Source organism: Psittacula echo (assembly GCF_963264785.1).
Source record: "Psittacula echo genome assembly, chromosome: 7".
NCBI lineage: Eukaryota > Metazoa > Chordata > Aves > Psittaciformes > Psittacidae > Psittacula > Psittacula echo.
The window spans coordinates 25,980,756-25,998,490 of record NC_137740.1 but is presented as its reverse complement, the minus strand read 5'-3'; the positions used below and the strand labels follow the sequence as shown (position 1 = coordinate 25,998,490).

Below are 17,735 nucleotides of genomic sequence, written 5' to 3'. Positions count from 1 at the left end.
ACTGTGAAAAATTCAGTGACGAAATTTGCTATAGTACGGACAAGGTTTTCGTCCACCCACCCACATGCATAAACAAGATTTTCTTCTTAATTTTTGCTGCAAGTCATCTTCCTGCAGAAGACCACTGGTGTCTGCTGGAGCAGTTCAAGACCATGCCTGGTTTTATGTTTTCTCCATCTGTGTTTGTAATGCATCTTGGTTTACAGTTAATTAAACTAAATTCCTCTGACAGAGAAAAGGATTAACTTTGTGAAGTAAAGCCTGTTGTTTGAATTTGGGAAACATTTCTAGCAGATCTGCAATTAAAACTCCCAACATCATAAGCTGCAGGCAATAGTCAGCAACCATGTTTCCCAGTGGTCAGACTGACAGGTACACAAGAAGTTTAGCTTTACACTTGCCTTCACAGAAGGCCAACTCTCTCCCTTCCTCCAGCTCCAACTTTTTATGTCTAAAAGTTGATCAGGATGACACTATTCACTTTTCAGGAATGATTCTCTTGCCACAACTAACTTTCAGTAATAATTACTAGGGAATAATCAGTTAGCCCTCCAAGTCTGAACAGGTCATTAACTTACATAATAAAAATTACCTCTCCCTTAACAAGTGGAATACCAGTGCTTTATGCTTTGAAACTGCTTTAACTTATAAGGTACACTAATTCATACTAAATGGATGACCAGATTTATAAGTAATTGTCCTTTAAATCGAGATTTTTATGAAGTTAGGAACATTTTAAAATAAATTTTTAAGAAAGTTAATAGAAGTTATCTATTGGATAGATAATGACTGCTAGCCATTTTAAGGCTAGCAACTGAATGTTACCATTTATTCAAAATTTTCTTTCTGATAAATCCAATTTATTCTTCATTTAATTCTACCTCCATCGTAGTTATTCACTTTTTAAAAATTCAAGGTAATAGATAAGAGATTTCCAATAATTTAGTGAATTGTGTTTTTAAAAAATACACAAGATTTTCTAATGCAACTTCAGTAATTACTCATCTATCAGATAATACATACAGACAATCAAGTAAATGCATAATTGCTACAGCTTGAAATAAAAGTGAGAATAATCGAGATCTGAGATTTCAATTTCTGCTTTACAGGCAATATCTAGTTCAACTGATAGTGGGAATAAATCAAAACATATGCAAGGGAATATTTAAAACAGGCTGAATAAACAATCAGCACACTTGTGTACATGGGTAAGAAAATATTAAACACACTAATATGTATTATATTAAATATAATTAAAAATATACTTAGAATTGGAAATGTATGTTATTCAGTGACATTGCTCTCTGTTAAGTGTTCCAGCACAATGTACTTCAGTGTAAAAGGATGGACCCACCTGATACATCCAAAAATGTCTGTGCACGTCCAGTTCCTGCACTGCTAGTTGCCATACATTCATAAAAACCTTCATCAGACAAGGAGACCTTGGCAATTTCCCAGCTCATACTAGATGATTCTCTGGAGGAAAAAAAAAAAGGGCATGATCACTAAATTCCTGAAGGAATCAAAAAGTACTAGAACCTGGTTTCCTGACTATAGACACAGGAGATTTTCATGACATAAACAGCTTGACAATGTATAGAAGTATTAAGAAAGGTTTTGGCAGAATGTCTTACATGTGTATCTACAAACATGCCTTTGACATATGTCAATGGTAATCACACAATAGCTAAAACCACTGTAATTGCAGTCACTCAGCTGCTCATACTTGTTATTTTACTACTTGAGAAAATACCTTTCCTTAATACCAAGAAGTTCCTACCTAGAGCCAGTATGTGGTACTAAACCGGTGGCTCTTACTTAGTGAGGGTTACAAGGGTTCATCCTTGAGTTTCTCAAACTCAAAGGTACGTATAGCGGCTACACATAAAGGAGACCCATCCTCTACCAGATACAATCTACATTCTCCCATCCTCTTACAAGATGACTACATCGAGAGACCTTTCTGTACTTTATAAACTGCAGGGACTACCTCCATCACAAACATTTACAATCCAAAAAATTGTGAAGTAGCGGTATGAAGGTGACTCTGACCGGTGCTGTGCCGGCTGCATCCCTGAAATTAACTACCAGCAATAATTGTGAGAATCTGATATGCTGCACAATGATTGTCTAGTCATACAAAAAAACAGCGCAACACAGAATTGATGCATTCAAGACAGAAAATGGGGAAGAAACTTGAGCAAGAAAGTGTAACAGGAATTTGTGTAAGTACTTGCAGCTTTTCTATATAATACAGCAAGGGCAAAGCTGATAGGCAACACCACCATGTACCACATACAACGTCAAAGTCAAGATAAACGTATAACTACATTGACTGGTGGTTGCAAGTGCTTAAAAACACATGCTCTTACAGATTCTCAAGATTCAAACCCACATGTTATACAATTAATGATGCAACACACACAGATAGCGGCATAAATGAGAAAAACAGTGATTGTTCTGCAGTGTTCCAGCACTCCGTGTGGCCTGTTGCTATGGCATATAAACAAAACTGATCAGCACAAAAATAGCCATGATAGCTTTGGCAAGTAATTGCTTCGTTATGGGAAAACATGGAATTAGTGAACCCTTTAAGTCTCTTTTTTTTGTCTGAATAGATAGATAAATCAAATCCTTAAAGGATATAAAAAGAACAAGAGAAAGAGACTTGGAATATGCATGAAAGTTCAATGCTGTAGCACCATAAGACAGACAATCCAACTACACCATAAATTAAAACATTATATAGTGACCTTAAATGGCTTCCTACTTATTCTCCCTTACTTCACACTTATTATATATAACTTAATATATCATAAATCAAATCTGTGACTTCTTATAGTGCAGTGCCAGCAAATGGACATGGCAATAACTGCCAACACTAAAGATTAAAGTAATGTTTCTTCCAAGTAAAAAAAAAGAAATTTCCTTTTCATGGAATGTATATTAAAAATGAAGTTATGTAATCTTATTCTTCATTCCTGACTTTTGCTATACACCAGATGTCTAACATAGAAGCCTTGAGAATAGAAGCATGAAAGTAAATGTGTCCAGTGGAAAAGCTTGGCAAACAGAGACCTGCAGTGGTCTATTAGAAAATAGATATACAATTTAGATGCAACAATGGCAGCAATGACAAACACACACCTCAGGGCATCTGCTGCACACTTTGCCACTGACTCTAAAAAGCAGTAACTGCACACAGCTCTTTGTAACATCTATTATTGGGACAACTCAGCAGCAAAGTCCTTTATTTACCCAAATCACTTTACAATATATTCAATTTACTGATCAGAGTGCTTACCTAGTCAGTTTGCAAAATACAAATATGCCCCCTTAACCAAGTTGTATCCTAGTTATTTGTCCAAGGCCAGATTGGACAAAGCATTGGGTGACATGGTTTAGTGGGACGTGTCCCTGCACATGGCAGGAGGGTTGGAACTAGATGATCTTAAGATCCTTTCCAACCCTAACTATTCTATGATTCTATTAGTTGCTGTATAAACACTGGCAGAGAGTACAGTGACATTCATGTCATAGGTAACCTCACCTCTTGGTCACCATAAACCACCAAACTCCATATCACATTTTCACCGGGGAAGGTGCCAGCAGCAGGCTGTGGCTCAGATGATTGAGCTAAAACCTCACATTCACTTGTACTGCACTAGTTAACACATAGTTTGGAGGAATATGTCCTGCATGGTTTAGCAAAGTGGATACTGGACTTGACTAATGACCACAAATATCAGCTGATTCAGAGTGGGGTTTTCTAATTATTTTTATAGTTATTATTTTAATTAACTACATGGATTGCCTTTCTTGTCAGAATTTCACACATTATATTTCTGATTCTGACCTCTGCAAGGTGGGTGTGATCTGCCATTTACAATGCATTTTAAAATCCATGGGTATTAAAGACATATTAGTACTCAGTTCCCACTGGTTTCTCACTGGAATGAGATGCCTACTACTGTTTTGGGTCACCTAAATCAGACTTCTCAGAAATGCAGTAGGATGTTAATCAACATCCAAATTTTCTTACTAGACCATCACAGGATACAGAAATTTAGAAAAACAAAGCTGCTGCAATTTTAGAGAATTTTTTTCCTACACGTTACTCATTTAAAGTTACCAATTATTACTACAGCTCATTGTAACTCTGAAATCAAAATAGAAAAAAACCCCTAAATTCTGAGTATGTTCACTTCAAGAACACAATGAATATTCATCTGAACGGTATTTTCACATGGTCAACTGTCATGACAGAACAATAATATTCAACTTACAAACCTTTTACTTTTTGAATATGTATTAGAAAAGAAAATAAAAAATTTGAGTAAAGACGACAACTTGTCACCAAAACTCAAACTCAATCAATAGAGAGCAATAATACAGCTCAAATCTGCATTGAAATAATAAACTGGACAAATCCTGTATGGAACTTCAATACTAATAAAACACAGACAAGACAAATTAGAGACTATTTAAATGTGATCAATAATACTTGGCTTGAGACACATTTTGTTAAAATAACTTGGATAATCTGTTCATTCACCTGGTCTGTAATACAAAAATGAAAAAAGCAGCATAATCATAAAGGTGCCAGATATGTGAAAAGCAAGGAATAGAAGTGGATACTTTGATAACTATAAAATGGAAAGAGTTAGCTGCTTAAGCGTGTGCTGGGAATGACTAAATGTAAATGGCACCTCATAAAAATAATTATTAAAAAAGCTGCAGTATTTCATACTGCCAATGTACAAAGGAGTGTCTCAATATATTTATTTTGGTAGTCATGTACCTGCTACTGAATGCTAGAATGTACGTTATGTAATCATCTGTGTATCCGAGGGATGGGGGCGGTGGTGTGCTCCAAAGAAAAAGACAAAAAAAACAAAACACCAACAAAACTAGCTACCATACTAGTTTACAAAACTTTTAAGATTTATCACAGTATTACGGTTTACCACAATTTAAGAATACACATTTGAGAGGGATTTTGGCTAGAACCGTAAGTTTTCATCATCTATACGTAGTGTACACCCTCCTGAAACATGCATAATGAATATCGGCAAAAAATACAGAATGGAAGTAACAGGATATAAGCAGTATATAACAGTAAATGATAAATGGAAATCATAAACTATAAATCAGAAATAAAACAGCATTAAGGAAAAAAAGAAAAAAAAAAAAAAGAAATCAATACTTACTTAAAGAACTGATCCACTCCTAGTTTTACTCCACTTTTAGTAAAACGCTGAGTAAAAGGTATAAGACTTTCTACATGGCAAGGAACAGACCCTGGTTGTAAATAATACCCTGGAGTCTTGGTGGGCATTGTAACTTTTGGAGCATCTGAAGAAAGAAAATATTCCCCTAAAGATTATTGGTAGTTATGAACATATATGATATCTTTTCCTTTTATTAAAGGAAAATTCAGGTTTTGACTAAGTTATAGTTACTAAATAGCAACATTAGCTTGTCCATCACAATGTAGAGATGGAACACTGGAAGGAGGCAGCACAGAAAGTACTTGTATGTCTGAAAAAAAAATACTAGATATCAATTTTAACTGATTTAGATATGAGAAATATAAATTCAAGACAGGCAAAAATTTCTTACCAGGATTTATACTAGAAAATGAAACACTTGAAACTCTCTGAAAAAGATAATCGTTCTTGTCATAGCCCGTTATTTTAACAAAAAAGGCTTCATCTGGTGGAATGAAGTCAGAAATATTCCACAGTCCATAGGGCTTTCTTTCAGGATAGTATTTCACAGGCAAGGTCTTAAGAAGTTCCCCTGTAATACTCAGAAGTTCCAGTCTGTCTACTCTAGCTGGAAGAAAGATCCCAGTGGTATTTAGCAGCACGAAGGTAGGAATCCCTAGAAAAACAGAAACATGCTATTTTAAGTGCTAAAAGAAATAAATAATTAAAAATGAAGAGTTAAATTCCATATGTATGGCTCACTACCCCATGAATGCACCATTCAGCTTCAACTCTTACATACTAAGCAGCAAAAAACTAAGCTGTGCTCTGCTTATTAGCTGTCAAGAGACACAACACTGATTAGGATTTAAATTACTGTTTTCCAACAGGTGTTTCTGAAATAGCAGCCTCTTTATTAACTCCTCACTGTGCTTCAGAGCCAAAGACTTTTTCTGAAGCTCCAAAAGTAAGAGAAACAGTGTGGCAATATGGAAGCATTTCATAGCTAAAAATACCCAGATTTATGTGGGGGAAAAAAAAAAAAACTAATAGAAAGTTATACTGTAGTATGATAAAATAGGAATGTTGGCTGTGCTCTCACAGTCAAGTCCCAAGAACCAACCAACAGCAGCCTGAGATTTAAAGTTCACCAGAGAGACCATCACAGAGTTCTACTTCACTTTGTAGGCCCCAAAATGAATATTGTTTACCATGGACTAAAATGGAAACGAACCTTGCACTGGCCTGCTGGATGTGTTTTTGAAGTCTAATGTTGGCTTTCTAGAAAACCCAGCTCGAAAGTCAATAGTGCTGAGACCTGTGATCCGAACAGAGTGCCTTCCACTGCTTGAGGTCTGAAAAAGCGACAGATTGAAAGACCATGTGCATAATCAGCATTTCAGGAGTTGCAGAATTTCTGATTCAGCCACTGAGTTCAGTAGATAGACTTCAGCTTTCATTAAAAAAAACCCAAAAGATAGTATGGAGGCTTATGTCAAAAGTTGTAAGTAAAAATGCCTTTAGTAATGTTTTACTTTTAGATACTGGACCCTACGATTGTAGTGTCAGCAAAAAGATGCAATTTGTCTCAGAGATAAATCATACCACAAATACACAAGAGCAGCAACCATTTGTCACATGCCTGCTACTGTAATGGGAGACTGCATAGAAGTTAAGATTTTGATCATTATGAAGTATACTATGAAACAGTAAGTGAAACACAAGTCAACAGACTAATTAGTGTAAAAATTTTGCTGATAATATATATAAATAATTTATTTCCAGTGCTATGATAATTTATCTTCCCTTTACATTTATTAGTAAGCTCCCTTTTTAAACATGCACAAAACTAATTTTACCCATGAGACATGTGCAGACATCATAGGCACTGCATTTCATGAAAAAATAGAGACCAACTTCAATCAATACTGTATATTAATGATTCATTTCTTTCCCAGCCAAGGTCTCAATTGGAAAGCACAAGATACATAAGTACTTCTCATCTCTACTCTTCACCTCCAGGTCATCATTCTGGTTTAATGGTGGGGTGGGAGGGAGGTGTGTGTGGAATAATAACAAACAGCCCCCACCTGTCCACCCACTCTTGAAAAGGCTTAGCTTTATGTTGTTCGAGCTTTATGTTGTTTGAGGGTACAGTTGCTTTTATGCAAGTCCTCAATCTTACAATTGTTTCAATTTATCTTTATGGTACTTTCTATCATTCTGTGCTGAGAAAGAAAAAGGACAGCTGCTACTTGCCAAGGGTGCACAGGGGCCCTTAGAGTGTTGGGGACGTGAGAAGCCAAAACATAGCCACCACCCAAAAAAAACCCCACCACTGCTGCACTGCACTGAGCATGGGGTTAGATTTTTACAGACTTAACAATGACAAAACTATGGACAATTTTAAAGAGAGGGGGAGTGGGGGGTGTGAGGGGGGGAAGTGTGGTAAGAATCAAGAGGCTGTGAAGAGTGATATCTAAACTATATTATTCCAAGATCAAATCTGCATTAGAACCTACACAGATATTTTTTTCAGGGAGATGATACAGCACACAAGACTTGCAATGTGAAAGAAAATCAATTAAAATGAAATAATTCCACTGGGCTTTATCTGTCTAAAGAGTATTATCTGATCCATTCTCAAATACACAATTTCTTCAGTTTAGTAACCACCTCTGATACAGCTGCATATGAATATTGAACAGTTGTTTCTTGTAACTAGCTTTCTAGGATCAGCCATTTAGTCAGTATGACAAATTGATGTCTACCTGATTAAAACAACCTCTATTTGCTTCTATTTGGTTAGCCTTTCACCTCAGAAAAATCTGTAATGAAGCAGACCTGGAAGGAAAACTTAGTTATAAAATACATACCCATATTTGATGTCCTCATAATTCCAATACCTCAAGGCAACTAGAGGTGTTCTGCAGCACAGAAGGCAATCGGACTGCATACTATGCATTTTACAATACTCAAAGCTGTGATTTAAAGAATTCACTGAACACTGAAATAACACCAACACTTGCTTGTGGATTACGGTGGAATCTTCTTGGTTTTATAATTCTCCAGTTGATCTAGCAGTGGCTAATGCTGTTTAGCTCACCATGATTTGTTATCATACTAGAATGATAACTTTGTGCACTTCCAGTGACAAATTCCTATATAAACTCTTTGCACAAGCCTAATTAAGACCTGGTTTACTCATAGAAGTTATCGTAATTACAATATTTCAACTGTTTTCCATACTGGGTTTTTTTTTGGTTTTTTACCCAAAAATGCTTACATTTGAATGCCTTATTCTCCACAGAATTGGAGACAGCATTATGTTGATTTTAGAAAAACAAAACCAAAAAAAATTAAAGGCCCTCACTGCAGGAGCAGCCTGATGCTTTAGCCAGGACTGGTTTGCATCTAGCTGAGCATGCTGGCCTGATTCCAGCTGAGCGACTTGGCAGTTTGCACCATGGTGAGTGCCAGGCTCAGCTTTTGAAGACCTTATTAGCACTGAGTATTACACATTGAGCCTAAAAGAGTGATAAGCTCCTCTTCCAGCAACTACTGGAATCCAGAAATTTGGGCAACACAGTGCAGGCATACACAAATAATTCCACATGGCTCAGCTCACATCCAAAAAGGTCTCGGCTTAGCAACAGCCATGCAGGGTCAGAAAGAGATCATGCTGGGCTTTTGATTTTTTCTGCATTGTTTCTCTGTGCTGCAGGGCACTGAATGTTTGCTGGATTGCATGCTTAACCTAAAGGACTGCAACAAGCTACACAGTTGAAGACTAAGCAACTGACTGTAGAAGTTCTCTCAGTTCCCAATATGTCTGATGTTACTAGACCACCAGGCTATCTCTGTACCAGGTTTTTCTGCATTTCTGGTCCTAGAAGCATTGTCAGATATCTGAACAATTCTCCATAGAGTTGCTGCGCTCAACATGCTTTCTAGCTCCAGTTCTGCAACAGTATCAATAGGTCCCTACAGTGCTTTATTTGAATTAATAGTAATTTTCAAATTCCTTCTGTGCTTATGTCATGGACACAGCCCTATGCAGCATGCATCCATTCAGTATACCTCATTGTGAATGTGGCTATGAAGGTACCTTACACAGTTGACTTCCTCCTCAAAAATGACGCTATAGTATTTACACTTCTAGAATAGAATAGTATAGTTGGAAGGGACCTATATCAGTATGATTTTTTTCCAGAGCAGTTTAGGAAAGCTGCGATTATGCTGCTTTACCTACATAAAAAAGTATATAACAATAAGACAAAGCACAAGTCAATTTAGGTCACAGTCACACAAGAGTTGAAAAGATTATGTGAAAACTTGTAGTTCATTATGCATTCCTTCCTCTCCCCCACCCTAAGCACCTGTGTCACAACATGCTGTCCCCTACAAACCAGCTCAAGGTACAGATTCAACTGCATTTGTTTGAAGATAATTTGTCCACAAAACATAGTTAAAAAGTGTGATTTCTACATAAACAGTTAAGCCTTGCAGAGATTTTAAGGTGTCTCAGAATTTACTATATTATAATAAGAGTGCTCTTGCTCATCCCTTTTTCCTGTTATGGTTTCAGGTATGCAAGTTTTTGGCCTGCTAAACTGTCTTAACTTGAATCTCTGCTAAATTAGGGTTAAGGGTGATCTAAACAATCCGCTTTCTGTTCCTGAGTTATACCTGTTTTATATATACATTTACTGATCTATGAATGGTAAAGTTCTTAGCTACCCTGGCTTCAGCTCATAGCCCCATGCTCTTTTGTGTAGCAGCAGGTCATAAGCTCTTTTGGAGGTTATTGCCTTTACACATTTTCACCACATGCCTCACAACCATGATACAGCACTCACTTGTGACCAACAGCAAACATTTGAAATAGCACTGCCACCCAGAGAAAATCCTCTAGAACCATAGTTCCAAATGGCCCTTTCATCACTAAGACATTTTGTTCTTCCATTTCAGAAGCAAGTATGTTAATCTATCATTAACCAGGAGCTGGTTGATTGCTACAACTGTCACAACCAGCCAGTATGATTGCTCTTCATCTCTTTCAGTACATATTAATCGTGACCAGTGTAAGGATCCTTCAGCAAAACTCAAGGAACTTTCTTACATTCTGTTGTAGGAGTAGCAACCTTTCACATAGGGAGCTTAGTTTAGGGGTCACTACAGTCAGTTTCTAGAAGACCATTTCAGCAGAGTTTATGATTCTTGTTGGGTATAACTGCTGATCATTTTTATCTTAACTTCTTAACATTTCCAGTTCCTTTAGGGTGCATTCTGCAACTCTATGTGCTAGGATAGCTCTCACATGGACAAATTTATTTACCATACTGTAGTATTGAAATACTTTACTGATAAGGATTTCAAATTAAATGTATATTTATTGACTTCAAGAACCTTCTAATGTAATCTCTGGCCTGAAAAGGGCACATCATCTCCCTCTCCCCATCTTCCAAACATGTTACACACAGCAAAAACCCTACCAAAGTGCCTGCTCCCTCTACACTAGAGTCCAGAATTTTGGTGCTCACTTCAACTTCTTGCCATCCAAAGGAAAGAATGGCCCAAGAAATTGATGTAAGATAGTAACATCTAATATGTTACTATGTTGATAAGGGTTGTGTACTACTACCTTCTAAATAAGTCACAACATATAGGTAAGAAAAGATATTTATTATAAAACAAACTTATCGACGAATATCTATGTTAAATGTAGTCAATCAGTATACAACCTCTTTTAAGCTATAAGACAAGTTATAAATGATTTCTGCAAAAATTTTACCTTAATTGTCCATGTTCCAGGCTCTGGATCTTTGACATTTACTACCTTTGCAGAGTTGTGGATGTTTAGCAATTCATTCAGTCCTGATCCTTTACCAATTTGCTTGCCTAAAAGAAAAACCAAAAAAAAAAACAACCAGGGAGTAACTACAGTATTATTGTTCTGTACTGATGCATTTTTGATACTTGATTTTTGATACATTCAGCAGTGAATGACAATTTACAACAGTCAAAATTCCCCTTAATACTTTGTTAAAATACTAAAAATGCTCATTTATTTTCAATCTTTGCATTCACTTGGGAAAACTGATACAGCCTGCAGCAATACAGAGCTGTGGGAAATCCAGTTGTAAGAAAAGTAGCTTGTCTTATTCACAGAAAATACTCCACTTTCAGTGAAAGAAGGCAGCACAGAAGCAAACTCCCCTGAAGGATATCTTAGACTTGCCCTAACCTAACAGCCAGCCCACTTACTCTTCCGCCCTCTAAGCTTATTTCAAGCAAGATAAATTCCACAGTAAAAATACTGACAAACCAGGTTCTCCTGGCAAAGGGGGGTAAGCGTGACTAAAAGAAGGAATACAAACAAAATCTTCACAGGGAATTAGCAGCCTGTTAGATATCCATTACAGAGTGTAAATTTTCATACTGCACCACATTTTGTGTGTAGACCTGTACATACAAATATATGATGGTTGCATGCAGACACTGGTTCTCTATAGAGGCATTTTTCTCTCTCAAGGCTAACTATGAAGTACCTCAGCACTAAAGGGAAAGCTGAAATTGAGAATGGGATGTCCCATTACCAATTTTTAAGGCCTTTTTAGATATGCCCCAACTAACTTCAGTGAAACTATGTGGATTTATGTGCATGGAGCTAACCAATAAGAAAGGAAAACATACAGATGAGGTGTCAACTGCAGCTAAGGAAAACATACAGATTGGGTCAACTTCATCTAAGCTTGACAGTTGCACCCAGGATTGTGCATCATCATGGTTTGAAGAGACACTGTATAAGCAAATTTCTTTCCTGAAAACAAACAAGAATGCCTCAGTGGAAGACAGGCCAGGTTATATTGCAGGGAACTCATTTAATGCATAAAATATTTCAAAGATACCAAAACTTAAGCTATAACCTTAGCCATAGCCATTCAGAGAATATAAAGTATGATCTGAATTTCTTTCCTGTTCCGGGTTCTTAAAGCATCAACATAAGAACAAACAGTAGTTTGTTAAAAAAAAATGCCTTCAATTACAAATTGATATCCAATTCTGCCATTGCATTCTCACACATGGTTCAGCTAGAGATGGGCACAAGACAGGGTTTGATTCTGAGCACCCTTAGGGTTCAAAGAATCTAGAGCTCGATTTACCTTTCATCACATAAAATACAACCATCATGTATAACCCTTAAACGATGGTTCAGTGCCTACATAAATACATGAAAAACAAAAGTGTCTAGAAATTTGGAATACAAGAACAAACAGTAAGAAAGTAGATGGAGCTGAAATGAAGTGGTCAGAACAGGGAGATTTCCAGTTTTCTCCAAGTCAAAGAATTGGATCTCCTGGATTAACTTAAATGTCAGTAGTGCAATATCCAAAGATTCTATATTTTTAAAATAAAATAAAATTTAAAATATCCTGAAACACTGATACTGGTTTTCAGAACGTGGAAGTGGTTTAGAATGTTTCCCTATTGGAGGCAGTAGAGATTTGGGTTTTTTCATTCACCTCTTTTTGTTATTACAAAAGAAGGCATAAACTACTTCACCTAATGGATCATGAATTTCAATTGCTGGTGAAGGACCACTCAAGGACACTGTAACCTCTTTCAGACTTGGATCAAAAGGGATCTGCCAAGTATTTACAGCCATTGTCAAATGGTCTGTAGACAAGAGATGCACTTTGGAGGCTTGAACGGCTTCTTCTACCCATTTTAATACCTAGAAGAAAAAACAAGTTGTTATTATGCCGTCAACAGTATTTGCTGTTGAAATATTTTCTGATGAAATACTGTCTCTACTGTCTTCTAGAGATTCCATGTTAACTTCTATTATAATAGATCACTACTTCCACCTATGATACTACTGTCTTATGACATACAGCTACCACATCAACTTGAGCAAACACAGTAGTGATGTATCTTTCAATAGGAGATACTACTTGAAGCCACAGTCAACATGATGTTTAAAGGAGTACAGATACATACTTGGATACACCTCCACACAACACCCAAGTGTACACTTTCAAAAAGGAATTAAGGGTACAAATCTATGCATATTTGTGATCGTCAACTAACTACTAATTACCTGAAGCAAGAAGGAAAACTCCCTTATTCATATGTACTGACTAATTGGCGTTTATGGACTTTTTCAATTTCCACCCCACGCTCCCCAAACACCTGATACTAATTACTATTAGGCACATCATGCAGGTCAGTGTATAGGGGAACAATGTGTGCCTTACAGAACTATAGTCCTTAACTTTAAACATTTCAGCCAATGATTATCAAGGGAGGAGGAGGAGAATGGGGAGAGGAAAGGGGGGAAAAGCAGAGGTCTGCATCACCTTTTTCAAGAGAAAACAAAGGAGTGAAGTTGAGCTTGGGAAAGGGGAGCGAAAGGTGTTCATACTTGTTTGTTTCCCACTACCTGAATGAGTAATTAAATATCTATTTCAATTAGCAACAAAGTAATTTTCCTTAAGTCAAATTTGTCTTGCCCTCAGGGGTGACTGGTAAGTTATTTCCCTGTCTTTCTTGACCCGGAATATTTCTCACCCATTCCTCCTATTTTCTCTCCCTGCCCAGCTGCAGAGGGTGAGCAAGAAGCTGAGTGGGAGCTCAGGTGTTAGTCAAGACTAGCCCACTGCAATCAAAAAACCCAACCTACCCCCAGAAAACACCTGGCCTGTCAAAATAGTTAACCACATGTTTTAAAGGAGCATTCAGTTACACCACTTCAACTGGTCAGTGTGCAAGACTTGGAAACCAACAATAAACTAACCTGTCACCTACCAGCAGTAGACGGCTGAAGAGTAAATCCTTAGTTCTAGGACCCCATTCAACACACTAGACCAGAAAAGCCTTTTCCTTGGCTTGTTGGGCATAATTTGCATACTTTCTCAATTTAAAAATATGAGTTATACCCTAGGTTTCTGTTTCTGTGTAAGATAGCTTTGTGATAGAAATTAGATTCTAGGCTGTTTTAAATTAAAGTGTACTTGTTCTTATATGTTACAGTATGAATGCTTAGCAACCTTTGTGCAAATGTGAAAGAAGTTTAAATAAGTGAAGGGCATAATTCAAAATGCATTTGAAATGGTGAGGGAACATTTTCATAAATTATTGTCCTCCCCTATCAGTAAAGTCTAACCTGAGACATGCTGAATGCTTCCAACACAATGTGAAGTGAAACAGCATTGACCATGTAACAAGCAAGCTGTGTGCCCTCTCCATAAGGGTCTGAGCAAGCAAGGTATTTGGATATGCTTTCAAAAGAACAGAAAAAAGCAACAGTAAAATTAACTATTAATTACTCAAAATCCACGAAGTAACATGACCCATGAGAGAAACACAGTTTCTGCAACAGCTAGTGACACCAGCTATTCAGGAACTGTATTTATTTTAGACAAGCCTGCAACAGGCTTCAAAAAGATCCAGCCAATTTTAAGTTTTACCTTTAGAAATTATACATTTGGTTCCAAAAATGCTTCCAAAAGAAACGTCAATCTCTTCTACTCAGTATATATAGAAATGAGTATGACACTTTTTTGTATTAGGTATATGGAAAAGTTTCCCTTTTAATCCAGAATCTTAACTCCATGGGTAAGTTTTTAAACTAATTGTAAAATATGAATTTTCAGAAGAAAAGGATTTTCCAGTCTAGCTGAAAGTCATTTCAAGAAACTTAAGCAAAATAAATCATAGAATCATAGAATAGTTAGGGTTGGAAAGGACCTTAAGATCATCTAGTTCCAACTCCTCTGCCATGGGCAGGGACACCTCACACTAAACCGTGTCATCCAAGGCTCTGTTCAACTGGGCCTTGAACACCACCAGGGATGGAGCATTCACAGCTTCCCTGAGCAGCCCATTCCAGTGCCTCACCATCCTTACAGTAAAGAATTTCTTCCTTATATCCAATCTAAACTTCCTCTGTTTAAGTTTTAGCCCATTACCCCTTGTCCTATCACTACAGTCCCTAATGAAATCAAGTCACAAGGTAAAAGCATCATTACAGGAATTGGAATAACATTGATAATTATATACAAAATTCTTTCCTAAGCTCAGAAGGGTTAATATAACAAGCTAAAAATTTGATAAAATGACAGTGTAACATAGATATGATAGGAGAAAAATACCCTGATCTGTTATTTCCAAATTACTTTTTGGTTTGTGGGGTTTTGTTTTGCAGATGTTTTGTTCATTTGTTTTAACAACAAAATCAGGTAACAGTTTTAGCTCCCATGACACGTTTTAGGGGTCTTCTAGTAATCACTACCTCATCTTCAACTCCTGACCATCAATCTGACATGCCTCTTCCTAAGCAGCAAACACCAACCACAGCAACAGGCAAGGTGGAGATGGCAAACTGCACATTCCAGCAGTCATGGACTAGTTCTGTGCTTAGTACTCACACTTGGAAAGAGTTAGAAAGTCTAAGCTTTCAGCAACTTAGTGCGTTTCCATACTTTAACCTCATGAAAGATTCTTTATCACTTGTTTAGTTTTCTATTAAAACCATTATTTCACTGTGAATACAAGCCAGAAAACACCAGTGGAAAGAAAATGCAATTCTACCTAGATCAATCTGTAAGCATTACTGAAACTTATAAACCATTCTACAGGAATATGGAAATTGTTTCTGAGGTGCAACCAGCATAAAGAATTCCTTTCTCTTTCCTCCTTGCAACTGCTCATTCTCCTTTCTAAAGTTCACTGCCCCTACCTATCTGCTTCTGGGGTCATGCTGCAAGCCAGATCATTAGAATCATAGAATAATTAAAAACAACTGGATTGAAAACAACCGATCAAAGAGGAGGAAAATGTCTTAAACCACAGTCACCAAAACCCCACAGTATACAACTTCAGGAACAGAATTTTAGACAGGTCCTTTCAGCTCTAAAACTTTTGTGTGTGTTTGTTGTGGGTTTTTTTCCTCCAATTACATCTTTTGCTCTACTACATTATATTGATCTCCTTTAAAACAAATCTCACTTTCACACAGTATAGTTCATTTCAATCTGCAGGACCATGTTACTTCTACAAACGTGGGAGGCAGTGGAAAGTTTATCAGGATGCAACCCTTTATTTCAAAACAAGCAAGCAAATAAAAAAAAAAAAAGTCTGTCAAAACAGGTACTTTTGAGCCCCAGACACCCTTTTTGGTAGACAGGAGAGCTGAGCCATGGAAATTGTTCCTAACACTCATTTATTTCAAAGCTTAATTATATGAGGCTTTAATTAACTGCTTAACTGTTGCCTATCACTGAAAACACAGGCAACAGTTAATGATGCACAGCAGTCTAATGTACTTCAGGAGAATAAAGAACATTTTCAAATTAGAAAAGGAATTTTCACTAAAGAAAGTGACATGAATTCAATATACTCCTTTCCGCTGTCAGTGACAACGAAGTCATTTCAGTTAACTATAAAGGCAATTCAAACACTACCACAAAAATCTGCACACCAGTTCACACAGCATCAGGAAAGGAGGAGCCTACGTTGCAGCCCAACTCTTCATAGATCCACTGCTGAAACCAGTATACTTGCAAATGTGATTCTGCTCTGATTCTTTCAAAGAAGTTTACTGGTCTTTGGACAGAAGAAACCTATCTGGCATAAAAAGACTGGTTTCAACTTCTGCTGGGCCACCTTTCTTTAAAACACAAACCATGAGCACCTCTTGGGCATGTTCCCAGTGACCAGACATCAGCCATTTCTGCGTGTGGAAGGCAACCAACTCTTTAGGTCTTGGTTTCTTTGCTGAGACAATCAAACATAGGATTCACTCTATGTGACCACGCTTGTTTTAATCAAGGTGAGGATATATCCATCTGCTTTCAGAAGGCTTCAAACTGACTGTTAAAAAAACCCAAACAACCAAACAAAAAAACCAGACAACAAAACCCCACAAACACCTCAGTCTTGGATTTCTGGATCAATTTAAACCAACTGAGTTTGAATTAAGGGAATTTTCAACTGAGTACACACTGTTTTGTGGTCCCTGCTGGAACTAGATAATTTGCAGGCAATGAAAACAAATTCTGGGGATGTAAAAATATTTGAACATTTACCAAGACCCAGTCTGAGTCGTGAACAGAGACTAAAGTCAAACTTCTCTGTTTTAAACCTTCACCAAGATGTTTTTTGTTATAAATGAAAACAGTCTTTCACTATGCAAGTGCATTGTAGACCCTTTTGGTCACCTACTACAGTTTGATAATTTATCGAATGGAATAAATGTAAAATTAAAAGAGAAGTATTGTCATAGTTTCATCTCAGGTGTGCAACAAATTTCAAGGATAATAGGTTGTCATCTGTGCATCTTACATAATGAGAACACCTACGCGTGCTCTTGAAGCACATCATAAGGTTCTTCTGGTTCTGATTATCTTTCAGTATTAATGACACACAATTCTATTATCTTTCCTTGTCTTTTTGGGCACATAAAGTGGAAGATGACAGGGACTAGCTGTCATGGATTTTTCCAAAGGAGCTAGTAGTTAG

General features: G+C 36.9%; 1 protein-coding gene across 1 annotated transcript in view; it reads right to left on the bottom strand.

The window, feature by feature from the left end:
* The window catches only part of HMCN1 (hemicentin 1), a gene marked incomplete at both ends in the record, with an annotated part of 192,319 nt that overhangs the window by 130,328 nt on the left and 44,256 nt on the right, over positions 1-17,735 (bottom strand). Inside the window, 6 exons of the mRNA XM_080622289.1 lie at positions 1,355-1,476; positions 5,211-5,355; positions 5,623-5,886; positions 6,445-6,565; positions 11,005-11,111; positions 12,777-12,948. Coding sequence (XP_080478415.1) covers positions 1,355-1,476; positions 5,211-5,355; positions 5,623-5,886; positions 6,445-6,565; positions 11,005-11,111; positions 12,777-12,948 — 931 coding nt within the window. The remainder of the gene's footprint in view (positions 1-1,354; positions 1,477-5,210; positions 5,356-5,622; positions 5,887-6,444; positions 6,566-11,004; positions 11,112-12,776; positions 12,949-17,735) is intronic.